The following is a 26,524-nucleotide window of genomic DNA, read 5'->3' on the forward strand; positions in this document are numbered from 1 at the left end:
CAGTGGCCTGCCAGCTCTAGAGCAGTGGCCTGGCAGCTCTAGAGCAGTGGCCTGCCAGCTCTAGAGCAGTGGCCTGGCAGCTCTAGAGCAGTGGCCTGCCAGCTCTAGAGCAGTGGCCTGGCAGCTCTAGAGCAGTGGCCTGGCAGCTCTAGAGCAGTGGTTCTCAGGCTGCGGTCTCGGAATTCAAACGTATGAAATAAAAGAGGCGATCAAGAACGCGGGAGGGGGGGTGTGGGGGAACTGATTTGACGAAGAAAAGCAACGTACCATTGTGTGTAAAAAAATAGCTTTTATGGATCAGAACACGAACAAAGAAAGGAACAAAAGCTGAAAAGTGCGCAAACAAGCACGTGGCGACAGTGGTGAGAATTGCACCATGTGTCGCAAAGAGGAGCACTTGGATCAGGTTTACAAAATAATGCAACAACGATAGACGCCACATTGACTGCTCATCGAGTGCGGTGGGCCAGGGGACGACATGTCGCCGGAAGGAATGACTGCCGGTGCTACAGAAGCACGACGGAGACTGCCAAAGGAGAGGACACCCACTGTGGAGGAGCAGCAGCAGCAGCAACAAGATCGACTCATGCGCATGAGTCGGATGGATCGTGGCAGCGCAGGTTCATGAAGCACGTTTGAAGGCGTAGGGGAGGGCTTCATCCAGCAGTGGGTAGACAATGGCTGCAGATAAACGAAATACTAATACGCATTCAAACTGGTTAAGGTATATTTTTTACCAGGGCAGTTTACCAAATACAGTACTAGTATACATTAAAACTGCACTTAAACTGCAAGCGAGTTAAAAAAAGCATACGGCCTGCATATATTCAAACACCGAATGTTACAGATACACAAGAGGTTGTGTCTAATTTATGCTGGAATTTCAAATAAGTGGGGATTTAAAGGGACAAAAAACGGTTAAAAAAAGGTACAGGCTCCAATATTTTAATATCCCAAGGCACTAATTCACGACGCTACAACAGTTGCAATTTTTTTATCACGAACAATTCAGGTGTCACGCAGCCACGCACTGGCCTGGCAGCATTTGTGTTGCACGGGACACCCGCACACCGGCATGGGACAACTGGTAAGGGTGAACTTATTATTATTATATCTGACCAGCTCATCGTCAGAGGAGCGTGTCAATGCAGGAATGCCGTGCACGCCACCGCACCACGGGCGCTAGGCAGAATGCAAGACCTAATGTAAACAAGGAGGGCCAGTGTTGGCAGAATGGAGCGCAGGAGGCAGCAACAAGGCTTGGGACACGTGGCATGAATGAAGCCAGGTTTGGCAGAGGCCCCCAAGTTATCATATTTCACCGCTCGCACTGTGACGAGTGCCACCTGTTACCTATTTCACGTGATCTTTTTCTCCCCCCCCCTACCCACCTCTAAATTTGAAATGCTTATCAACAGTGTGCTACAGTTATTGCACGTATGTTTAGCTCAGCGTGCGCAGCTAATAAGCATTTCAAATTGACAAGTGACAAATAGAGTAAGCGGGGGGGGGGGGTGTTATAAATGCCCCCAAACAGGTGGCGACCCCGTGTAACCTTCGTCTCCCCGGCCCCCTGACCGCCACTCGTAGGGCGTGAATTCACAAAGCGCCGTTATTCCCCAATGCCACGCAAGAGGGCTTCACAAAGTGTCCTGAAGCTGCAAGGGCCACGGAGGAACGAAGTCCTGCGATGTGTTTTCGGGCCGTGGTGTCCAACGTTACGCTCCCAGCACGTGCAGCCAAAGGCGCCGTAACGCCGCACGATACAACCCGGAAAAAATGTCACAAAAGAGCTGCACAGCACAAATCGCGGAAACCCTGTGCAGCGAGGGGCAGTGTTTAGATTTGAGGGGCCCCCAGACAAAGCTAATGATGGGGCACCCAGCCACGACTGACAGCCTACAATTACATGTGATAGACACTACACTTGGATGTATCATGGCTTTTAGATTATATGGTCAGTCTCTGGGTTAGTAGGCAGCGGCCATATGATTTTAAAACATATATTTGTTATTTTTTCCCTCCGAGCGTTATCCCGCTTGCGCTATTGGTGTCACGTCATGAGATGAAGCGACCCGATTGGAACTCGCGTAGGCAGCGCAATGCTTTGTGTGAAAATAACGGCCCACGGGTTTCATATGCATATCTCTGAGTTCCCTTCAAGTGACTTCTTGACCACACAGTCGGGGGGGGGGGGGGGGCAGGACTTCCCCACTCACCCTGCCGCTATGCATAATGCTGTAGCATGGAGTCCAACCGATATTTCGCACGTTCGATTAGAACTACGTACGGTGCAAAAGAGGTTCAACCTAAAAAATGTAACCTCAAAGCTGGAATTTAACTAAATTAAGTACAGAACCAAATTTGATACAATGGGGTTTACTTTGTACCGGCATTGGTGACCAGTCCGAGACCATCGACTCGCTGAACTTGCATCACGGATGGGCTGCCTGTATTGAACCCAGGCTCTTGGGGGTGCCAGCTCAGCACTCCGTCCTCTGAGCCACTCGGCCACTTCCACTGCCTGACCTGGCTGATGCTTGTATTGGTCGCGTGGATTTTCCTCTCAGTCCTCTGGTTTTTTCCTCTCCACATTTAGAATGAACATGCGTTTCTAGTATTTGGCTACTGATATATATTTTCACGTGATAAGCCACCTCATTGGGCTATCATTTGTGGCCACGTCGCTTCTGAAAAAGAGCTATATAGCTCAGTGGCATTACCTGGTAAAATTAAAAAAAAGTTTAGTTTAGTTTGACATATGCTCGAGCAAATGCAGCGATGCCTCCCTGGGATAAGATCTCCCAGTGCGCGATCAGTTACACTCGGTTGGGGCCGTGCAGGGAAGCGGAAGCTGGTGTGTGGGCCGTCTTAACCGAGGCGTGGGATGAAGCTGCTTCGCCGAGCGTTGCCTGCCGTGGCGCACACGACAATTTATCTGGAGCAGTGGAACGCCGGAGACGGCGTGACGTCCAACACCGCGGACGGAGAGTGGAACGCTGTGGCCATTGAGTCCGGCGTCGTGGCTGGCGCGCAGGACGACACGGCTTGCGCGCGGTGAACTGCGCTGGGAGAACGGGTTGCCTCGGTCGGTGTGCACGGTGGGAAGAGGGCAGCAGCAGCAGGGCTGCTTGGCTCTCTCCACGCTCTCATCGAGTGGATCTCCTTGCCCAGGTGCAGCAGGGATTTTGCCAGCTGGCAGTCCTGTTGCCGCATTTCTAACTGCACGGTGTACAACACACACACGCGCGTGCACAATAGACAATCATTCACCCGAAATCCTACGGCCTTTCACTGGAAAAACCACCTCTGCAGTACTAAACTCTACTGACCTGGTATCAACAATCAAGGGGATTGCCCTGTCCCCAGACGACCTGCTTGTCAGTTTTGATGTGGTTTCCTTGTTCACCAAGGTGCCTGTGCCTGACACCATCGCAATCATTGAAGACTTGGTTCATCAAGGACTGAATGCTGGGGTACCCCCCCTGGTGAGACACTGCTTAACCAATACATACTTCACCTGGAATGGAACCTTCTACAAGCAAATTGAGGGCACCCCAATGGGCTCCCCCTTATCTCCGGTTGTAGCCAACATCTTCATGGAGAAATTTGAGACGGACGCCATCCAGACTGCGACTCTACGCCCGACCTTATGGAAGAGGTACGTAGACGACACTTTTGTCATCTGGCCACATGGCCGGCCTGCTCTAGACCAATTTCTCGACCATATCAATTCCATACACCCAGCCATCAGATTCACCATGGAAGTCGAAAATGATGGCAAGCTACCCTTTTTGGATGTCCTAATCAAAAGGAGACCTGATGGTTCAATGAGCCACTCTGTCTACAGGAAAGCCACCCACACGGATGCTTATCTAAAACCGGATTCCCACCACCATCCATCCCAGAAGAATTCTCTCATCAAGACTCTATATCATAGAGCCCAATGCATCTCCGACCATGAACACATTTCCAGTGAACTCAAACACGTACGCCAAGCTCTTAAGGCTAATGGTTACTCCGACTACACAATCCGCAAAGCCATCACTCCAACCACCAAGAAAGATCCTGTTGAGGAGCCTTTCAAGACCATCACCTTACCCTACATTGCTGGGGTCACAAAAAAGATCTCCAAAATCCTGATTAAACACAAGATCCAGGTCCGATTCAACACAGTACATAAAATCCGTGATCTGGTACCGTCTGTAAAAGATGTGGTTCCAGACATACAGTACCCTGGTGTCTACAAACTAAGTTGCCTCTGTGGTAGCAGTTACATTGGGGAAACCAAACGACATGTCTCGGACCGCATCCGTGAACATAAAGCTGACCTGAAACACTGTAGGACAAACACCTCAGCCGTGGCAGATCACTGTTACAACTCAGTGGGCTCACATGACATTGACTTCTCCAAGACAGAGGTTCTCTGCAAGCCATCTGGCTATCATGAGAGATTCGTACATGAGGCGATCCACATTTACAAACACAGAGACAATTTTAACCGAGAAGATGGATTCTGGCTTAGCAATCACTGGAAGGACGTAATAAACCATTTTGATACACATTAGGGTGGGTAGAATAATACATAGTGTTATATTAAAAATGTATAAGGTATAGGGTGGTTTATAGCAATACAGTATGTAATTTAATGTTGGTTTTGCCTATGGAAGTATATAGTACGGTATAGACGCGTGTGATGTAAGAGAATAAAGTTTAGATGGAAGCATATTATATAATTTTTTACAACGTAGAATTTTTCATGTATTACTTACTGTTAGTAACTCAGCTTATTGTAGAGTATAGTAAGTTTACTGATGATGCTATGTAGTTTATACTTTAGTTTGTCATGCAGTTTATACTGTAGTTTTTTACGTGGTTGTTTAGTAACTACAGCTACATACTATTAACATTCCTTTCCTTTGTTAATGCTCCCCCCCTTCCCCCCCCCCTTTGATGCTGCTAATCCTGCATAATGCACGGGCATAGTATTGATTTGGAACCCGTGTACTTATGTAAGGCTCAGCTGACCTAGAGGAGACCCAGAACAAGATGAGAGACCACTTCCCACTGACGTTATCAGGTCGCCAGGGTTTCAGCAGTGCGCTAAGTTTCAGACAGCAGACAAAACCGCGTAAAAGGCATTCAGCCTTTGTGCAAAAGCCATGACCATTTGCCTCAAGAGGTGCATTGTGGTCCTCTTCGTCTTAAGCCACCAGACTCGAGTGACCTGGCAACCGACGACACGAGACACGCGTGTGACACGCTGCGGAGAACATTACACTTCATGCCCCCATTGTGTCTGCAACTCGGTTGGAATTTACAATATAACATACACGCTGTACGAATTCGTATGATATATATATAAATGATGTAGCACAAATCCGTTTGGAAATATTGTTCGATTGGGTGAATGAAGCCCCCCCCCCCATCACACCGTGTCAGCCATGGGGTTGTTTGATCATACTTCGCTGTGCTGGTGAAGATTGTTTAAATTATTTAGATGTTTTGGCTGCTACAAATTTACATATGATAAGTCGCTTCGTTTGTGGCCAGGTCACTTCTGAAAAAGAAGGTAATCGGGGTTTTACCTGGTACAATAAATAATAGATTAGTTTTACTTTTATAAAAAGTTATTTGCTTACCTCTTTCTACTGTGCACTCCTATCGTGTTTTTGTATTGTTTGTTGTTGTAACTTTCTGACCCCGTGCCCCTACTGCACATATGTGACAAGGAGCTTTATATCTCATCGGATTCCTCCAGTATAAATACATATCCTGATTCTGATGATTCTGATATGAGGGGGCAGAGGGGGGGGGGAGGCAGGACCAGCTCAGCTTTCACGATCCATGTTCGCCACGGCTGAAAATGTAACTCGGGGGTTTTATAGCGCAATGCGTCAACCACTACGCCTTGCACCAAATAATTGTATTTCATGTATGCACGTATGTTGAACTTATTTTGCACCATATGTAGCCAACCGTGCTCATCAGAGGTGCGGGGGAAGGACAACAAACCAACCACAACAAGCAATTCGAATTAAATGAGTTTTCAATCGAGATTTTAAAGTGCATATCTCCAGTGGCCTTCTAATATCGGAAGAAAGAGCGTTCCAGACGGCCGCAGAGGCGCATCTGAAAGCGCGCGATGTGGTGACCGTCTTTGTTCGATGGTTAGCCAAAAGCCGCTGCGAGGATGACCAGAGTTCGCGTGGTGGTTTATGCTCCTTTCAAAGTGTTGCCAGCTCTATAATACAGGGTGCTTCAAAATAATGTTAACACTACCATGGGACTATCGTTTTTGATGGAAAAGAACGAACACTGTAACATGATAAGAAATGTGATGCTATTAGCTTCTAAAAGTCAAAGAGTCTCCACTTGTTCGCCATCATTGTCAACACGTGCCTGGAATCATCTCCAGGTGGCACAATTCTTGTGGTATTGTTGCAAATTCTCAGAAGTGTTAAACACATTTTTGAAGCACCCTATATAATTATTTTGTTAGATAAATGGATAAATTAACGCTGATGAAATAAAAAGGATGTATTGTAACAAACACATATTGGACAAATAGTGTAACAGAAGGGAATACATTAATTATGAATTTACTTAGCTTTAATTATCACGAGTGTCTGAAATTTAAATGCCTACTCAATAGATGTTTTTACAATGCAGAGCTGCTTTGCTTCGTGTGGTAAGAAACTGAAGGACCTGGAGAAACCCCATCACGCGCATGAGGGGACAACAGTCGAAGGTCCACGATACAGATGCTTGCACGAACCAAGTTGCTGTACTGCCGCCTTTTGTTTGCGACCAACAACATGCCAGCTTTCGATATGTTCGTAATTTTGAGGTTGAACGCAACGGAAGTTGTCCAGCGCAAATGTGAAATAGTCGATGTTGAATCTCTGTTTCCCTGAATCCCTGATTCAACCGATGCCAACAGAGATGTCGGGCAGGAAGCAAAGTGAAGATGGTTGTCACGGCGACACTGGACCGATACTCTTCGATGCAAAGCGACGATTCATCGGTGAGCATCAATACAACAGATAACAATGCACACATTTCATTGTGTGAGAACCATTTGCGTGCTGTTGATGGAAATTGTACGCAAATTACATGCCCATGTGTCATATAGATTAGACGGTGGTGAAAAATATGGCACTGACATTTTTTAAAAAGTATACAAATAAAATGGGAAAAACGAGACAAACAATGATGATAGATATTTGATTCAAACTATGATATGCAAACGTTTGCAAATTCACCACATAACTGGGGGGTGGTGAATTGTTGCATACCACTGCATGACTGCTTTGGTAAAAGAATGTTGTTTAAGAGGTCAGGGCTTTAAATAACGCTTGGAAATGAGGCACATTAATTTGCGAACTAGCCAATAAAGCAACCATAATGCAACATTAATTTAAATAATCGAATAAAGAATGTCATAGTGTAATTATAATGCTAATTGGACATTATTAGCACGTACATTCATGACTAATTTAGCCAGGCACAGTTCAAGCGAATAACATCAGCACCTCTTGTCACTAGATACCGAACGTGACGAACTTAGAACGCGGACGAACTTCCACACGACTCGAGATGAACGTCAATATGGAATCAACGTCGAAGCCTCACCAGTTCAGTCCTGATCCAGCTCAAGGCCCCCTCGATCTTGGCCCTCCTCAGCTCCTCGCTGGCCTCCCGGTGTGCCCCGTGTGGCCGCCCCTTGCCCTCTCGCGCCCCGGAGCTGCCACCCGGGTGCCCTTGCCCAGCCGCCGGGTTCTGGAACGCGTCCCTAAGCCGGTGGCGGATGCTCTGCAGGACAAGCTCGGAGACGGAGTCCTCCTCCAGGTCGCCGTGGCCGGCGTTCATCGCCGCTGTGCCGGCGTTCTAGGGACGCCGTCGGACTCCCTCGCGGACGACGATGACCCAGCAGCAGCAGCAACAAAGCTCCCTTTAGTATGCTAAACCTCAGAATGCCACGAGGTCCCACGCGTGAATTGAGGAGACAGCTCGGGGGGGGGGGGAGGGGAGGCGAAAAAAAAACAAAAAAACTTTCCTCGCTGATAATCAGGATGCAAAAAGGGCTCCACACAGAGAGAGGGACGACCGTCGTCTCGGTCGACCGTTAATCGAGCCCCGCACAAGAGAAGTTGGTGTGTGAAGGGAACGTGTTTGACAAGCTTGACCGCACACCAATATGTAGCGGCGCGGTCCCATGCTGGTTGTGTTGCCTTGCGTGGGGCGGCCACGGATGCATTTGCATACCGGCCACATTTTTACGGTGCCGTTTGCGCGTTGTTTCGCGTGTGTGGGGGGATTTTTTCCCACCGGAAAGCAGAGCCGCTGGAAACCAACATTTACTTCGCCTCCTCGACGACGCGGCGTGTGTAGCCAAACCTGTGAATGTGCCACTTAACGCTGACGTGTGCATGGAACGGCAAAATAAATGGGGCGCCTTTGAAAGGGCCGCATAGATAGACGGCGCTGTGCAGTCGGGCCAACGTGTTGAAAATCCCAGTTCAACATGTATTTCATTTATAAACGGAATGGATTAATTAGAAATGTCCGGCTCTGCCAAAGGCCAGAGAGCTAGTCCCAAAACGTGTCAGCAGTCAGGGTGGATATCGTCTGGAACGCTGCATTGTTGTCGTTGCTGAATATTGAACGTGGCTAAGAATTTGACACCAGTTGTCAGCTTTCAGCTGTCTGTGACTGAATTGCACCATGGCTCACTGCAGTCAATTATTCCGTGGATTAAAAACAACATAGTTTAATCTAAAAAGTTAAAGTAATTATTATAAATTAGAGTAATTGTAAGTAAATGTAATAATTGCAGTAAAATAATTTTTGGCAAAATGTTGTTATTTTAGTATAATTATTTCTAGGTTGCTGTATGAAATGTAGGAAATTACACTGGTAGCACGGTGAACCTGGTGACCTGAGTTTGCTTCATGGCCACGGCTAACATCCGTGGCGAGTGATATCTGACCCCCTGCTGGGCACCTGCTACTTCACCAACTTACAAACCCACGAGGGCGGTGAAGTGAAGGGAAACAAACCCCATGGCAGACACGGCATGGGGAGGGGGCCTTCATCCAGCAGTGGATTTGCCAAAAGGCTGTACATTATTGCTTTATTACCTTTTTTTTCAAAATCCGGGAAGATAGTGAATTGAATATACTGTGACCAATTTGAACTACTGGATGCAACTGGGAGTGTATTGTTTATAGTAATATCATGGACAGAGCTCGACGGAAGAAGACCACGATCGCCAACGTGTTTGAGAATGGACATGGCGCACACAAAGAGAGAGACGTCATTATGATTGTGATTGTTATGGCACAGGCAAACCTCCCTCGATGTCTCCGTCCTCCACTGAATGTTTTCTCAGCAGTGAAAAGCCTCTTCGAAACACGGTCGTGCACAACTTTTACGGCAACGAATCTTCTGCACTGGGCAGCATTTTCGTCTGCTTTTTTGTTGTTGTTGCCAGTTTTCACGCCGTAAATAATCGTGAAGAAAGCCCGGAGACCCCCATCGCTGTCCCTAGGGGGGGGGGGGGGGGGGGTCGGGGTTGGCGCGGTGGGGGTGCCGGGAAGAGAGGGGGGGGGTCAGGCCTGGCGGTGGTTGCTGTGGGAGAGAACCGGGCGCTGAGCAGGGCACGGCGATCGTCTAAATCAGTCATTTGCATAATCAGAGCGCCACTGTGATGCCACACTTGTGAGAGATTCAAAAACAAAAATGAGCATATTGCGGATTGTCACTAGCCGGGAGATGTTGGCTTAAGTCTAGATTGTTGTCCGTCGCAATGTATAGGCGAAAGCCTACGCGTTGAACCGATCGTAACTATTGCTAACACGGTCGGGCTTGTAACAAGGCGTCGTCCCGTTCACCGATTAAAACCGATTCTCGTGCTCATTATACACGTGTCGAATTGTGCGCGCAAGAACAATTAGCGTGCGACGTAGGCGAATCACATGCTGTTGTGACATTTATTCCAATGGATAACCATAGCTATGAAAACAATAATGAAAAAAGATTAACGACAGTAAAAACGTCGCAGAAAAACGATAAACACTCGCATCAAATCGCAAACCCCCGAAAATCGCGGCAGTTCACATGCCTCGTCGAAGCCAATGAGTTTGTGTGGGTCAGTGACCATGTGTGTTGGTGTGTTGGTGTGTTGGTGTGTTGGTGTGTTGGTGTGCACTCACAATGAACCAACTGATAAGCCCTTGCGTCGGTGCGGCCTGCAGCGTGAAGTGTGCTGTGGCTTCGCAGAATGTGCTACAATCTGATGTGCTTCAGTCCACAGTGCATTCACCCACTGGACCATACACTTGTATATATGTACATACACACGTATAATGAGATCCTTAAGCCCCCCCCCAACACCTCTGTCCACACATTCGTATAAATGGGTACAACCAACGGTGAGTCAATCGCGAAAGGTGACATGTCGTTGGGTAGAGTGTGGGTACTCCCAACTTCTTCAAAGATGTCTAGCCGGTGTGGAAGAGGAGCCCAAACTACTGCACCCTCTAGAGAAGTATCTCTCCCCAGGGAGTAACAAAGCATGGAAGCGGCAAAACACATTCGCAGCGCTGCATATACATTAGAGCAGAACACACAATTTAGTTCGAACGGTCGTCGCGATCCTAAGCCGACTCATCACAACACAGCACGTGGCTGACAATCGCCGTCACTCGAATGAGAAGGCGGCGCTTCAAATGTCTCTCTCTCGCGGAGCGCTCGTGCTGGAGTCAAGGGTCAAGGTCAAGATGATGCCGCGTCCCCCGTCTCGCTCTGCGAGCCAGCGAGCGAGCGAGTCAGCCATTCATCACGGAACGTCACCGTGGCCAATGAAAGCGATGCTTTGCGGACTTTGGGATTAGAGTAAGATCTCATTCCCGATGGGTGGAGAACATTGCCACAATTGTTGTGGAATGTTTGCCCTCTTGGAAGCTGCACAAGTTACAAATGTATGCCGAGTGTATACGCGTGCAGCGGTATATCGATCGTATAACAAAGACTTGTGCATTATATTTACGAGTACAATAAATGTATATGTTTTCGTAAGATTATGTCCACTTTCCTTAGTTTAAATGCTTACGTAGTGCCGGTGCTAATAATATAATTAGATAATTTATTACAGCCCCTTGGGGCCGTCCATAAATGACGTCACACACTTAGGGGGGGTGGGGGTCAGACATTTGTGAAGATGTGTGACGAGGGGGGGGGGTTGAGAAATGTGACGTCACATCAAAATGCGCAACTTTAAATAAATATAGACAACACGTTCTACTTAATTAAATATACTTTTTTATAAAAAAAAAATTCTCCTACAACATCAGAGTGCAGCGCCACATTAAATACGCACTACAATGACAATAGTTTAAAGCGATTTGAAGCATGTTAAAAAAAAAATTTGGGGGGGGGGGCAGAGCTTTGTGACGTCATATTTGAGGGGGGTCTGACTTTTTGTGACGCCGTGTGACGAAGGGGGGGGGGTCAAAAATCGTCCAAAATTGCGTGACGTCATTTATGGACGGCCTCCTTGTCAATCCCGCCGATGGATGAATCCGTGTCCACGGTGTGCCGGTCATCGGGGCTGTTTGACCATACTTCACCATACTTCACCATACTTCACCATACTTCACCGGACAGATCGGTGCAGGTTGGTGAACTTGGCGAGGCCCAGGATCGGATTGATATGTAAATTGCCACTGATGCTAGCCGTGGCCGAGACTCAAACTTCGGCGGCCAGATTCATAACACAGAGCGTCAACTACTCTCCCAGTACTCCCCATTTCCTGCGGTTTGAAAACATCACTTGTACTTTGATTTGTTTGTCTATACTCTGTCTACTCATGTGCTGGTGTTTCTCTTGTTATGCCGTTTTCCCTTTCTTTACGTAGTTTTTGCAACTTTTTTTAAACCGAGATTTCACTTGAAATAGACTTGTATTGTCAATAGTCGATCATCATCAGCAGACATTCTCTACCCACTGCTGAATGAAGGACTCCCCAAGCCGTCACCATCCCTCGTGGTCCTGCAATGCCACAATCAATCTCATTATTCCACGGTAAAAGTTTTGCGTATTCTCTCCTTCGGCTGCCATTCCATCACTAGTCTTGATATTTCAGAATGTCAACCTTCGCAAACATTCAATCATATTATGAGGAGCAGCGGTGCAGTGTCTGACGCACTGTGCTCTGAAACATGGATTCGATTCCTGGGCGTGGCAAACATCAGTGGCGAGTGAGATCTGAAAAAATTCCAGGCCCTCTCTTCCGTAACCCGCACTGGCCAGCGTGGTTATAAATGACAAAACAAATCCCCGTGAATGACGTGGCATGGGGAGGCCTTCATCCACCAGTGGATTGACCAAGAAAAAGTAGTCAATTATTATTCATAGGATTACAATAGTTTGAAATAACTAGTCAGTTAAAAACACGCAGAAAAAAGAATGCTTATTGCAAAAAACGTAATTGTAAATTATGTTTCAAGATGTTAACGAATTGTACGGTTTATTGTTTGATTGGATGTCTCACGTTTCGCTCCACTCGCTGGGAGCTTCCCCGGGAAACTAAAGTTTCTTCAGGAATGCAGAGGAAGCTCCCAGCACGAGCAACGAAACGTCGGCTTTCCCGCCGGACAGCACACGGGCACCACCCGGACACAACAACAATAAAAACCCACGTCCAAGTGCTGCCCGCAACAACCGCGAACACCCTGCGTGGTTGGCATCTTCCGTAACCATCTTGGACATGTTCGTTCGAGGTATCTTGGACATGTTCGTTCGAGGCAGCGCTCTCAACAGCACACTGCAATCCAACCGCGCAGCTTTCAACGGACCGAGCGAAAAAGCGATTTCAATGACATTTATTCAAACGGCAAAAAGATGTATAGCGAAGCCCTTAAAGGCTGTCTGACGCGTCGCCTCCACGACAAAGGGCCTGGCCGTTGTGTTGCTGCACTCCTCGTGCTCGTGAAATGTTCCATTTAATCCAACCATTGAGGGCAACCTCGAACCCCCCCCCCCACCCCCTTGTCCTCGTCAGGCGCTAAACCCCCACACACTCAACTTAACACATTCACACGTGAAGGCGCGGCAAGCCAGGAGGGGATTCTGCCCCCCCCCACTCCCCACCCACAGATGCCCCCCAGGGCGGGCGGCAGTGAGGTTTCCCACAGACCCGCATAAAGCGCTGCTGTGCGCCGCACAGTAAATCGAGATGGGAAAAAAGTACAAAATACGTGGGTGCAGTCAATTGCTTTGTCAAAACCCAACGTTGCGGTGGGGTTTTTTGGGGGGGGTTGGCGTTGTTTTTTATTTTTTTATTTTTTTGTAAGCTCCATTACAGTGAAGATTAAGAACCCTGCTGTTGCGTAAAGGTTAGCAACACTGGGATTTGGAAATCCAGAGGTAGCCGGTGTGAGTGGATCTCCGCGGCGAGGCAGTTGAAACAGTAGGGCAGGCCTCTGTCCGCTCAGCGGCATGAACGTGGACACGGCAGCAGGTCGCGTGGGGGAGGGTAAAATGTGGTCACCGACACGACCTCGAAGACGCGTGAAAGAGCAGGACACATGACACTGCAGGGCATCTCGAGAGCTCGCTCGAGTGGAGGGGGTTTTGCCAGCAGTGGCCTGAGTGATGTAATTGCTGGCCTGCACCTTTACCTTTTACAGTAAATCAGAAGTGGACATGAAGCCCGTGGCCTGTGACAATTCTACAAGGCATTGATTTGTTTTTAGCCAGGTATCCCTTGAGAGATCGTGCTTGGATGGGCAACCAATATGCATAACAGGTATGAGTTACATGCTGCTGGGGGACTACACTGTGGGCAACAGAGAACAGTGCAGCAACATCTATTGCATGTACTGCTCCTACATGTTGGCGGCAGAGTGACGCAGTGGTTACATTTGTGCCTCAACGTCAGAAGCCCCGAGTTCAATTCCCGACTCAGGTGTCGATCTGGGTGGCGTTTGTATGTTTTTCCATGCCACACTGTTCTCTATGATTTCACTGCGGGTTCTCTCCTTTCCTCCGACCTTTCTGATTTAAAAATAAAGAACAATGTAACTGGTATTGGCCACGTATCACTATTGATAAATTACCCGCAAATTTCTCAAGGTGGAATACACATGAACTTGAATAGCAAGATCCACCACCCCTCTCCCCCCATCGTGAAATATAAAATACTGTACAAACGTGATTCAATGTTAAATAATAAATTGACTCTGGCAGGTAACTTCTTGAAACTGACCACAGTACAATTACAATTAAGTTTCAGAAACGTTCAACGGATATCGGGTGAATGTCGTGCTAATGTGTGAAAAGACACGGGCGTACATGAGGGCATGTCAACCGCAACTCCTGCGTGATGTCACATCGTCGGCCTTGGCCCTGGTGGCCTCATTTAAATTACATCTTGCTGCTCCTCATCCTCCCTGGAAACTGCCTCTTAACGATAGTTTGGGGGGGGTGGTGGTGGTGGGGGGGGGCACACAGGGAGCAATGTTGTTTATTATGGGGCCGTGTTTGCAACCCTCACCCCGAGACCTCACCACTGAATGACCGCTGCTTGTAACTGGTCATTGCCCCGCCAGACCACAGCTCTTGAGAAAAGAAATCTCAAAATGAAGCCACGCACAATGTACATTGCCTGACTCGCATTCCGAGTGGATAGCTGCCTTCGTCCGTCCGCACAAATGAAAGGAAAGGACAGATTGGCTTCGAAATTCCTGGGACCGCGGACAGGTTATGAACCTCTCTTGGAGCCTATTGAGATTTCAAACATGTGTGTAAGCCAAGAGAACATTTCTGGAATTCCATAGAACATTTTTTTTTACAACAAAATGACCCGCGTAGCTGACATGAACTCACTTTTGCTGAGCGTGCATTAACAGCCAAGGACAGGAGGCCCGCGGTACCCTGCAAAGAGTTCAGAGGTCAGAGAAAGCCATGCCAGACAGGGCAATGACCATGCATCTATTCAAACACGGCCGGACCTCATAATGATTCACTGTTTGCAGTGCAACGAGGTTGCAGTTTAGATATGGAGTTTATTATTAAAAAACAAAACCTCTTTACAAACCGTAAAGATAAACTGCAGCACTGCACGGCAAAATGTGTTAGCGTTTATTGCTCAACAGTTTAATATATATAGGGGTTCTAGCCATTGGCTGAAGTTATTTACATCTTTAAAAAAAAGTAGTTCTGCTTTACTCAACGTTCCACACAAAGTTACATTGTCTCATGAAATACTGTTAACCTGAAAAAACGTTGATTACATCGATTGTTGAAATTGTGTTCAATGTGCACAAACGTAATAAAAGCAAGATTGCCAAGGTTTGCACAATCGGCCATGGTGTCATCGGCACATTTTATAGCAGCAATCACTCAGTTGGTAGACTAAAAAACCGTGAAGTTACGACTTTTATGAAGGCGACTTAACGAACGTTCCAGATTGACTGAGGTCAATGACTTGCTGGGATTCCATCGTGCGTTTGATGTATGTGCACGGCAGTGGCGCAACGGTTTGAGCACTTGTGCTCGAAACCGAGCTGAGTTCGATTCCCAGCCATGGCTAAACAGGATAGCAAAGGTTTCTGGAATGAGACAAATATACAGAAATAAAAACTCATAGAAGAGTGGAAGCATGTTAAGTTTGACAATGGATGGATAACGGATACAAGAGGTGAGAGTTCAGGTATCTGGGAATACATTTAGGATGATAACGAAAATGACCATGGGAAGGGTGGCATTCAGCAGGAACAAGTTGCTGCTTATAGGACGGATGAGAACGCACTTCAGGAGGCTGATTGAAATCCCTCATATGGACCTTGGTGTTGTATCCGGCACACGTCGACATTAAGAGATCAAATCGTAAATATAAAATGTTTTGAGATGTGAGTTTTGGAGTTGAATGGAGAAAATCATCTGGGCAGGGAGGATACCGAGGAAGCGTGGAGTGGGTTCACTAAGAGCGGAGTTTGATCTTAACAATTCAAGGAAGGCAAGCGACGTGGATTGGGCATATTGTGAGTGACAACGGCCTTCTGAAGAAAGCTCGAGAGGGATGGTTTGAAATAAAAATAAAAACAAAAGGTAGAAAAGGGAAGGCATTGCTCAACGTTTTCACAAATGAATGACACGAAGGACAACGTGAGCTAAGAACCTGCCCTTAGGCAAATTAACTTGAGAAAAATAAGATGGACGAAGCAGCGTCAAGATAAAAGGAATGAAGTCACTTGAACGGCCTTGTCTGAAATCGACAAATGCTGATGCCATCAAATAGATAATTATATAAATAGACCGTTATCGGTTGTCACAACCTAGCTTCAAGTTCGTTGAACTCGTGTTCTGAGCACACACACACGCACACACACATACATGCACACACACACACATGCACACGCACACACACACGCACACACATGCACACACACATGCACACACACACGCACACACACACGCATACACACACACACACACGCACACACACACGCACACACAAACACGCACACACACGCACACACACGGAGAGGCCAGGATGACAAAGTTCCCTCTCTGGGGTTGTTAGCCGAGTGTGTGGGGGGTGCTGCTATGCCGATGTCACCTCAGGCTTTGGGTGGCATGGGTTTTGTGGATTCATGTCGAGGTTTGTAAAACTCCCAATCTCACCTGGCTGTGAAGTGGGCCAGAGATGAGATTAACGAAAACAAAAAGATTCATGAACCCATCCTTCAGAAACTCTAAGTGCCATCCTCTCACACGAATGGATTTTCTACGACTACTGTGGTTTTATTGAAGGAAATTACGCAACCATACAGATGAAAGAGCCTCTTAAAAATCATTATGATCCTCATTCAGGCTTTGCTGGATCAGCGAAGAGTATTGTTACATTAGATTAAACCTTGCTTTGCTATTTATTGATATTTTGATCTTCGTAGCATCGACATGGACAATGCAGCACGGGCAGGCTTCATAGTTTACAACCTGCGGTTTGTGTAAAGTCACTAAAGAACCAGGGCCGTTGGGATTACAGCGCAGTGCATTAGACGCAATCAGCACTGATATACAAAGACGAAGACAAAGATCGCCTTATAGACGCATCAGACTGTTGGGGCAAGTGCTGTTAGCGAACACCTATTGAGGCCGGAACGGTACACGAGAGGGTGGGTGGCGAGCACCACGCCCGGCCTCCTTGGTCTAGCCAGTGGTGATGTTTTACACACCGCACCGGATACTCTTTTGAGGCTGAGTCGACCTAGGGGAGGCCCAGGACCGGTTAAGATAATAGTCACTGGTGTTGGCCGTAAGCGGGATTCGAACTCGGGTCGCCAGGTTCGTAGCCACCGCTCCCCAAGATAATATAATATACACACTCATCAGATCAAACACATGTACACCATTACATGAATACATTTATGAAAACACAAGGATACATGTTGATGAAACATGCAGATATTATAACGGCTCAGCTGGGAACATTTACCACTCGCACTGATATTAGCCGTGGCCTGGGAATCGAACTCAGGTCACTGGGTATGAAGTGCAATGTCTCTTTAACACATTCACGTGTGTAACACAATTATAGCCAAATATTATCCTTAAAAGATTGTCATATTGCAGGATATTGATTTCAAAAAGAAATCTACTCATTATATCATCTTCAAGTAATCCACTAACCCCATCACCTGCTCAATTGCAAAGGTTAACCATTCTAAAGGCACCTTAATTCATCAAGAACACTGCAAACATTGGAAAACTATCATAAGCTGTCGTGTAAACCTGTACTCAATTTGGCTGCTCTGCAGCTGGGGAAGTTGCATTTGTGAGAAGGTGGCTTTCTCCTGGACATCTGTGAAAAAGAGCTTCATAGCTCATCGGATTTCTCCAGGATACATTAGGACTCTTATTCTGATATTGCAACATTCGTGTATGACAGAGGAAAACATAAAAATAGCATCATGATGTAGATCTCTCTCTCTCTCTGGTGTGCTTTCATGGATGTGCCACAAGTTGTCTGGCACGAATTGCGACTCAAAAGAAATAACTCTGATTGGCCTACATCACACAGCAGCAGCCAGCAACGCCGCACAATCCAGGGAGAACCTGAGCTGCCCAAATTATTTCCCGAAGAAGCTCCCAGCTCGTAAAACGAAACGTCTGACATCGTGCCAAACACGCGATGCAATCATAACGCAACACGCAAGAGCTACGCGGCACAACCGTGTAAATCATCGCAGTGGCATCTCGCCGTGCTGTCTTGAATGCGTTTGGCTCAGAGTGGCAACTCTGTTGCGGACATAAAGTTCTGTTGAATGTCTCCTGCAGAACGATTGTCGGGTCTCCATAAATAACTTGTGGCCCCTTAAGGAATATAGGGGTGCATTCATAAACTGGTAAACGGAGGCCTCCCCACCCCAATGCCACCCTTCATGATTCCAAAATACAACTTCCTACTCGACATGAGCCCGTCTCAAATCTCCACCTCTGCGGTGGTCACCCTCTCAGGCACCTTCTCCCCATTCCATCACCAGTCGTATCCATGGCCCAAGCCTCTAAGTTCACACTCATGATACAGAAAGTGCTTGCCACAAACGATCACGGAAACTGCAGTCATCATCCTCGCAGCCGCTTATGTTGAACTTCTTTCGCAACATACGTAACACACCGTGCTCATCGGAGGTGCGGCGCGTGGCTAAACATCGAACAAAGACCGCAACTCCATCGCGTGCCTGCGGGCGAGCTGCTACGGCCGTGTGGAACCCTCTTCCGATATTAGGAAGCCACTGGAGCTACTCACTTTTAAGTAATAAATGTAAAACTATTTCCTGCGAACTGATTTTTGTGTTTAGTTTAGCGCGGCTGGCTACGTGTGGTGCAACATAAGTTAGACATGCATACCAAAATATCAACCATAATGGAGGGTTTTTTGGGTTAGATCGTGTAAATATATAATTGTCTTCTTGGTTCTTTCGGTAAAGTCACGTAGAAGGGAAGTAATAAAATAATAAAAATAAAACATAATAAAACAATTTTGGTGAGAATTGTTTTATTATGTTTTATTTTTATTTTTATTATTTTATTACTTCCCTTCTACGTGACTTTACCGAAAGAACCAAGAAGATGAATCCCTGCAGTCACGAAAGCTTTAAATCGAAATATATAATTGTGTCGTTAAAACCCGCCACCACCCGACACAGTCAACTAGTAAGAGTTGTCACGTAAACAGAACATGCCAATTCGTCACTAGTACAGCACACCGGTGTGTTGGAGAGCCAAGCCACAACATTTACAATCTGAGTTCGACGTTTCGCCAGTAATTACAACCAGCTTCATCAGGCAACCCTTACTAGTTGGCTGTGTCGGGTGGTGGCGGGTTTTAACGACACAATTATATATTTACACGATCTAACCCAAAAAAGAACCTCTCATGGATACATACAAGCTCACTTAATTGTCTAAACATTCAGTATCAACATGATGTCTCGAACTGTTAGGTGTTCCCTGATCCAAATATTCATCCTTCTGCCTCTCTGGTAATTACAAGCATGTGCCTCTCCATGTTTCTTTGTGCACGCTTATTGCTTTGTATCATTTTATTTTGTGAGTATCCATGACTCTTCCACTTGTATCAGAGCAGGCATCGTGCGGCAACTGAGAATGCCTTCTTGAGTCACATTGGCGTGTTGCTCTTGAGTGTCGAATCGAATTTCCCATAACCACTCCAACCTGCCCTTACTCACCTCTTTGTATTAATCCAAATACCAAATTAGGCATTTGGCAGAATTTTTATTTCAAGTCAAAGTAGTAACTTTAAATATATATTTTTTTAAGTTAGCAAACAGCCATGCTCCATGCATTACAACACTCCCCACCCTCTCACTTAACTGACTCCCCACCCTCTCACTTAACTCACTCCCCACCCTCTCGATTAACTCAATTCTCGACCCCTGCTCTAGAAAATAATCAAACAAAATGTTGAGGGTCTCAAGGAGGAAGGGGGTGGAATGGGGGGGCGGGTACCCCCATTGCCCCCAGTGCCAGATTAAGCTAGTGCGGGGCCTGTAGCACACGTTATTAAGGGGCCCTAAATTAAAACAAACCCATAAATATTAAAACACAAATTTGTAACTTGCATAGTAGAGTAATTGTATTTTTTCATTTGCTATACAGCCAGATAATGCGACAAATCGCTAACCTTAAACACCCAGTCGTTCATAAAAGTTGAAAGCAGCATAGTACTATAGTAATAGAGCAAGTGCAGAATCACAAAACCGGAATTGATAGCTTGAAAGCATTTAGCGCGGGGCCCTTGGAAGTGCGGGGCCCGTAGCTACTACATATGTAGCTACATGTGTAGTAGCTACTTTTGCTATTGGGATCATCCGGCACTGATTGCCCCCCCCCTTCTGTCACCTACATCACTGCCCTCATTCAGCTCATTACCTGCAATCCCCTCAAACTCACCTCCCTGTCCCAGTCGAAAAATTATTCTGCTCGAGCTGACTTACGCTACAGGGAATTTATTCATAAATAAAAACACGATTTATGTTTGCACAATATTGTCGATTTCTCATGCGGTAGTATATTGTTTTGCTGATTTAGCTTTGATTCATTGCTGCTCTTTATTTTACTTGTTTCTTGTCGTTGCTTTTGTAACTTTGGTCACCCAGGTCACGCTGGCAAATTAAACGTATCCGGGTCTCCTGATTTCCTCACCTGGTTAAACAAAATTTACTTGACAGAATGAAAATATCTGAAAAATATCTGAAAGATATCTGTCATTCAGCCGATTTGAAAGCAAATAGAACATTCGGTTTGTACATTCATTGGAAATCAATTCCCCTGACCCAGTGGATATGTCCCAGGCTGTATACGTTACGCTACTTTATATTTGCATAGAACTTTAAACCATGGATATATTACAAAGTATTGTTTTATGCATACACACGAAATAGCCTACACAGACTGTTGGGAGAAATTATGTTCGTGAGCACGGCACGTGAGCAGGTACCGTCGCTTCCACACCTCGCTCGGGCGTCACGGTGGTCAGATGTTGACTCGTCGGTTCGATCCCGACCCTGACGTCTGTTGTATATGTTTGAAGTTCGCACGCGTTCCCCGTGGTCGCGTGGATTCTTCTCCGGGTCCTCCGGGGTTTTTCCCTCCGCGTTTAGAAATGTGCGTTTCAGAAGTATTTGGCTACGTGGAATGTCCACATAAGCCACTTCGTTAATCTATCCTTTGTGGCCAGGTCGCTTAAAAAAAATAGTTATATAACTCAGTGGACCTCGCTTGGTTTAATGGTTGTGTTTGTAGTTTAATTGAAATCCGAGATGACGTAGGAGGTCCAAGACCGGTTCAGGTGTCACTCGCCACTGATGATGCTGTGGCACCGGCTCCACCCCACCAAACACTTGAGCCGCAGCCATCACTGCTGATTCCTTTTGTTTAACACTATGGCCGCCCTCCCTGTCGCACTCATGCTGCTACGGCACTGTCGTAGTCAAGTTGCCAGATTTGCAACACAGTTGCCCGAAATGACTTTCGCGTCGCTGCTCCGACACACAAAGGCAAAGATCCCCCGTACAGCCTTTAACAGACTGTTGGAGCAAGTGCTGTTAGCGAGCACCTGTGAAGGCCGGCATGGCACAGCCCACGAGGGGATGGGTGGCCAACACCACATCCCGGCCGCCTTTGTCTCTCCAGTGGTGATCTTTACACACCGCACCAGGTGCTCATTTGAGGCTGAGTCGACCTGGGGGAGGCCAGGGACCGGTTCAGAAAATCGTCACTGGTGTTGGCCGTGAGCGGGAATCGAACTCGGGTAACCAGGTTCGTAGCGCAGCGCGCTAAACAGCTACACTACCGCTCCCACCACTCTCCACCACACATACACGGACACGCGCAATGCACACACGCGCGCGCGCACACACACACGTGCATGAGCGGAGGAGGGCACGTTACACGTTTACTGTCCACACATTTTTCCATTCACCTTTGGCACCGCCCCTGCCCTCCTGAAACGTGAGATATAAAAGGGCGGTGGAATCGTTGGTTGGAGCTGCAGCACTCAATAGACTCTAAAGCCTCGTCCCACTCTCTTCTGCCCTCCTCTGCCCTCATCTGCCATGGCGTTCAGCGGCAAGTGGAAGCTGATCTCAACCGAGAACTATGATGAATTCATGAAAATCTGCAGTGAGTATATATCATCGCCTCCAATTGCACTTCGTTAAAATTCCACTCCGGTTACTTTGATAGGAGGGCAAAATCAGAAGCGGTGGTTCAGTGCTGACAACCAGTGATTTAATAATGCTGCGGAAAATAAATCTGCCTGCTGTAGGTTATTGCTGATCTCTCAAATGTCATTGCATCTGCCTTTCGGGTCAAAGTTCGCCAGTTGAATCCACACATCGTGGCTTTTTTAGGTGTTTTGTTACATTAGTTTGCTAAATCCATTGATTGATGAAGGCGACTCCAAGACCATGCCAGTCATGGGGACTGTTTGACCATACTTGACCGCACTGGTCAATGCGAGTTTGGTGAAAGGGGGAGCCCAGGACCAGTTCAGATTTCCATCGTCGCTAATGTTTGCTGTGGCCAGAAATCTAAATCAGGCTGTTGGATTAATATTTAATCACGCCAGGCAGTGTTCTACTACACCATGTATTATTCCTATGCGTGATTTCCTCAAAAAAGGGAAATGTAAATTGGATATGAATAAACGACTTGTTACATAATTCGCAACAGGGGAGCCATTGTGTGCTGGGAACACGAGGTTTTCCGTGCGTGGCTGGGAGGTGGCTGGAAGATGGCAGTACAGCAAACAAAGAGAGGTCATTATCTTTGCGGAGTATTGAGCGTTATATCCACTTGCATGTGCGTATTGTCTCTGGGTATTCCAGGTAACCTCTAAACACGTCAACGCACTCATTGCAGAAACCACCCAAACATCCTGAGACAGGGGCAATCAGACGAAAAATAGTCCTGACACTCGGTGAGGCGTCCCAGAGCAAATCAAAGATTCAAGGCGCAGCCTTGCGATTGTTTTCTCAAGCCACTGCTGGCAAAAGGTGCCTCCAATCAACGGGTGCTCTAGAGAGAGAGAGGGTAAATCGACTTGACTCACCCACGCGCGTTGGCAGAGGGGGGCAACCCAAACTTCACGCCACCACACCTGCCGACCAACCGTGGTTGCAAATGGGAAAAATAAAAATAGCAAATACCCATGACGTGCAGATGCGATCGTGCAAAAAAGTCACTGTTCGTCCGCGCGTGCCCCTTTTTTTCCTTCCGTGAACGCAGAATTCCCCGACGACGTCATCGCCAAGGGCCGAGACGCCGTCACGGAGACGACCATCGAGCAGACCGGGGAAAAGTTCGTCGTGAAGACGGTCACCAACGGCAAGGAGGTGGTGAACAGCTTCACGCTGGGCCAGGAGGCCAGCCTCACCGGGACCCTCGGCACCAGTGCCAAGGTACGAGGAGACCGCCGACCCCTCGCTGGGACCACCCCTGGGCACGTGGGGGAATTCATCACTATGGTAGCAGCAGAGGGGTGGGGGGAGGGCAATTTCTGCGGTAGGAGTGGACGTGAGGTGGGCAACCCCAATATTTTTTCTATATTTGGCCAATGCCCACAAAATATTGTTACGCCTGGTCAGCAAACGCACAGTCGTTAACCACGAGTTCTGGCCAGTGCCGAATTAAGCTAGTGCATGGTCTATAGCATATGTTATAAAGGGGCCCTAAATAAAAAAAACACGTAAATATGAAAACACACATTTTTTACTTGCATAGTAAAGTAATTGTATTTTTTCCATTTGCTATACAGCCAGATAATACAACAAATCGCTAACCTTAAATACCCAGTCGTTCATAAAAGTTGAAGGCAGTATAGTACTAGAGTAATAGAGCAAGTGCAGAATTACTGGACCGGAATTTATAGCTTTAAAGCATTTAGCGCGGGGCCCTTGAAAGTACGGGGCCCGTAGCATATGTAGCTTTTTTTTTGCTACTAGGATGATCCGGCACTGGATCCGATCATGTCTGTCTGGTGCTCGCTGAGCTGCATTGGCTACCGGTTGCCAAACGAATACATTATGAGGTTGCACTGATTACATACACAGTGCATAAACCATCACGCAGACTCCGGTCATCCTCGCAGTGGCTTTTGGTTAACGATCGAACAAAGACGGTCACTGCATCGCACGGTTTCAGATGCGTTTCTGCGGCCGTCTGGAACGCTCTTCCTACCAATATTAGGAAGTCACTGGAGTTGTGCACTTTTAAATAATCTATATTGAAAACTAATTTCTTTCGGACTGCTTTTTGTGGTTAGTTTATTGTCCTTCCCCCGCACCTCCGATTAGCACGTTTGGCTACGTGTGGTGCGAAAGAAGTTCAACAAACGTACATATAACCCTTTGCACAAATGCATGTAATTTGCACCTCCATTCCACACGCGACTCCAGCCACGGGACACGTGGGGGTGCATCTGTAATAAATGTGACGACATTGACTTCATCGATCAGCAGTGTGAAATTCGCACAGGTTCCCAGAAAATAAACTGTTCTGGTGCCAGTCAAGCACCATTGCCATACACCTAAAATCTGACTGTAATTCTCATGAATGCATTAGTGTCTTGGTTGTTCGACTGAGAATGTCTCACCGGTTGATGTCTCAGTGGTGAGAATGATGGGCTCATGATGTGCAATCATGCGTGAATCACCTTTCTCTGATCTATTATGTGTCCATTCAGTGCATCGCCGTGCTCGAGGGAGGCAAGCTGATCTACAAGGTGGACAAGCTGACGCACATCCAGGAGGTGAAGGGCGATGAGCTCATCGAGGTAAGCACGAGCACGACATCCTAAGAGGCCCCCCGTGTGTGAGACACTGCAGAAAATACACGTAATAAAACGTGGGTGTGCTGGCTGGTCACATGTCGTCATACATTCAAAGTGCCACGTGTACAATAATAATCAATCAGTGTCTCTTGTCTCTAGGGCTCTCGTATACCGCTTATTTATCTCTCTTTCGTCTCAATAATCTGTACTCTGTTTTAGCAGGCCATATCTCTCAGAGGGCCATAGATGGGTGAGTCACTCCAAGAGCTGTTATGGGTCAGACCATTGCTCACAGGCGGATAGAGTGCTCTATATTCGTGTGCATGATGAACCAGTACCACTGGCTCACCGACAACAGTCTATAGGTGCCGCTGTGGCGAGATGTTAACTCCCTCGTCTGGTATGCAGGAGGTCGTAGGTTCGATCCCGATCCCGATCCCGACTCCTGTATATTAAGAATTTGGATGTTTCCCCCGTGGTCGGGTGGATTTTTCTCCGGTTCTTTCGTTGTTTCCCTCCACATTTATAAATATGCATTGAGAGTTTTTGGCTACTATAAATTTCCACAGAAGTCACTCTTGTTGAGCTTTCATTTGTGGCCAGGTCACTTCTGAAAACGAGCTGCATAGCTCAGTGGGCCTTTCCCAGTAAAATAAAAAAATGTTTTTAGTTTTTTCTATTGTGACTTTGAGATGGAAATGTATTTCAGTCTGGTATATCATGAAACCATTATGCATGTGAGATATCTACCTACCTGCAGAGTCAGCAGAGTTCAAATATACGTCCGTATAGCAAATAGGCTGCTTGACGCCAATATTTTTTTAAGTGTCATCTCCATTTGTACAAGGGTCTCTTTCCGATGGTTTTTGTTGACCACGTGTTTGGTTTTGTTGTGTTTGGTGTACCCACCCTGCAGAACGTGACGGCTGGAAGTGTGACATTGATCAGGAAGCACAAGCGCGTCGCATAGACGCAACACTCCATCCTGTGTGCGCCAGTCAGGAGCTCCCGAAGCCACGTCCATATCACAAACTTTGTCCGCGAGTTTGTTTTTTAAAAATCGGTAATGGTGACATTTCATCAATACTCACGTTACAGCTCTACACACATTACAAAGCCACCAAGGCATGCTTGTTTGTTTTTCTATGGGTGGCTTTTTTTCTGTTTAAATTGAAAGTTGCGAAATAAAGGTTTCTAATTCCAAAATCTTTCCACTGGATGCGCTGTTCATGAAGTGTTCTTGTTTGTGACTTTTAAAGAATGCAAAAAATAATGTCAAGTAGCACCGAGTACAGGGACTCCTCTACTTAAGAACGAGTTAGGTTCCAGAGGTCTCTTCGTAAGTCGATTTGTTCGCAAGTACAACTTACTCCTGTCGATTCCAAACATGTTGTACGACATGTACACTAAACATGGGGAATGGCTTTAAAAGTTGTATAATCTCCTGCAAATGTACGATTCTCAGTCCGAACAGGCAACTGGACATACGGACAGGTTTGTTCTTATCAATGAAAGTTCGCAAGTCGAATGTTCGCAAGTAGAAGAGTCTCTGTACTTTCTAGTGACAAAAAATAGACGCGTGTGAAAAGTATTCCTTTATCGAGAATCATGCGCCACAGTCACAGTCGTCTTTTCCCCATGAGAACAGCAATCAG

The 26,524-nt window shown here is 46.8% G+C and overlaps 2 protein-coding genes across 2 annotated transcripts; one reads left to right on the forward strand and one right to left on the reverse strand.

Annotated features, from left to right (window-relative positions):
- Positions 1-298: 298 nt before the first annotated feature.
- On the reverse strand, positions 299-23,355 carry LOC144935725 (uncharacterized). Its single transcript, XM_078862464.1, has 3 exons — positions 23,284-23,355; positions 7,636-7,907; positions 299-3,222 (listed from the first exon to the last, which is right to left on the reverse strand). Exons 2-3 carry the CDS (start codon positions 7,870-7,872, stop codon positions 2,935-2,937), a joined length of 525 nt encoding a protein of 174 aa, XP_078718590.1. The 5' UTR covers positions 7,873-7,907; positions 23,284-23,355; the 3' UTR covers positions 299-2,934.
- On the forward strand, positions 22,073-26,079 carry LOC144935726 (fatty acid-binding protein, liver-like). The gene is made up of 4 exons (XM_078862465.1): positions 22,073-22,219; positions 23,327-23,499; positions 24,783-24,872; positions 25,786-26,079. The coding sequence occupies exons 1-4, from the start codon at positions 22,153-22,155 to the stop codon at positions 25,837-25,839; spliced, it is 384 nt and encodes a 127-aa protein (XP_078718591.1). The 5' UTR covers positions 22,073-22,152; the 3' UTR covers positions 25,840-26,079.
- Positions 26,080-26,524: the final 445 nt, after the last annotated feature.

Source organism: Lampetra fluviatilis, chromosome 14 (genome assembly GCF_964198595.1).
Source record: "Lampetra fluviatilis chromosome 14, kcLamFluv1.1, whole genome shotgun sequence".
Classification (NCBI taxonomy): domain Eukaryota; kingdom Metazoa; phylum Chordata; class Hyperoartia; order Petromyzontiformes; family Petromyzontidae; genus Lampetra; species Lampetra fluviatilis.

Excerpts from the sequence above, each read along its gene's own strand:
- LOC144935725 (XM_078862464.1), bottom strand. The coding sequence starts at position 7,872 with ATGAACGCCGGCCACGGCGACCTGGAGGAGGACTCCGTCTCCGAGCTT. Across the intron at positions 3,223-7,635 it reads GCTGGATCAGGACTGAACTG|TTAGAAATGCGGCAACAGGA; the intron begins GTGAGGCTTCGA and ends TACACCGTGCAG.
- LOC144935726 (XM_078862465.1), top strand. The coding sequence starts at position 22,153 with ATGGCGTTCAGCGGCAAGTGGAAGCTGATCTCAACCGAGAACTATGAT. Across the intron at positions 23,500-24,782 it reads CCCTCGGCACCAGTGCCAAG|TGCATCGCCGTGCTCGAGGG; the intron begins GTACGAGGAGAC and ends GTGTCCATTCAG. Across the intron at positions 24,873-25,785 it reads AGGGCGATGAGCTCATCGAG|AACGTGACGGCTGGAAGTGT; the intron begins GTAAGCACGAGC and ends CCCACCCTGCAG.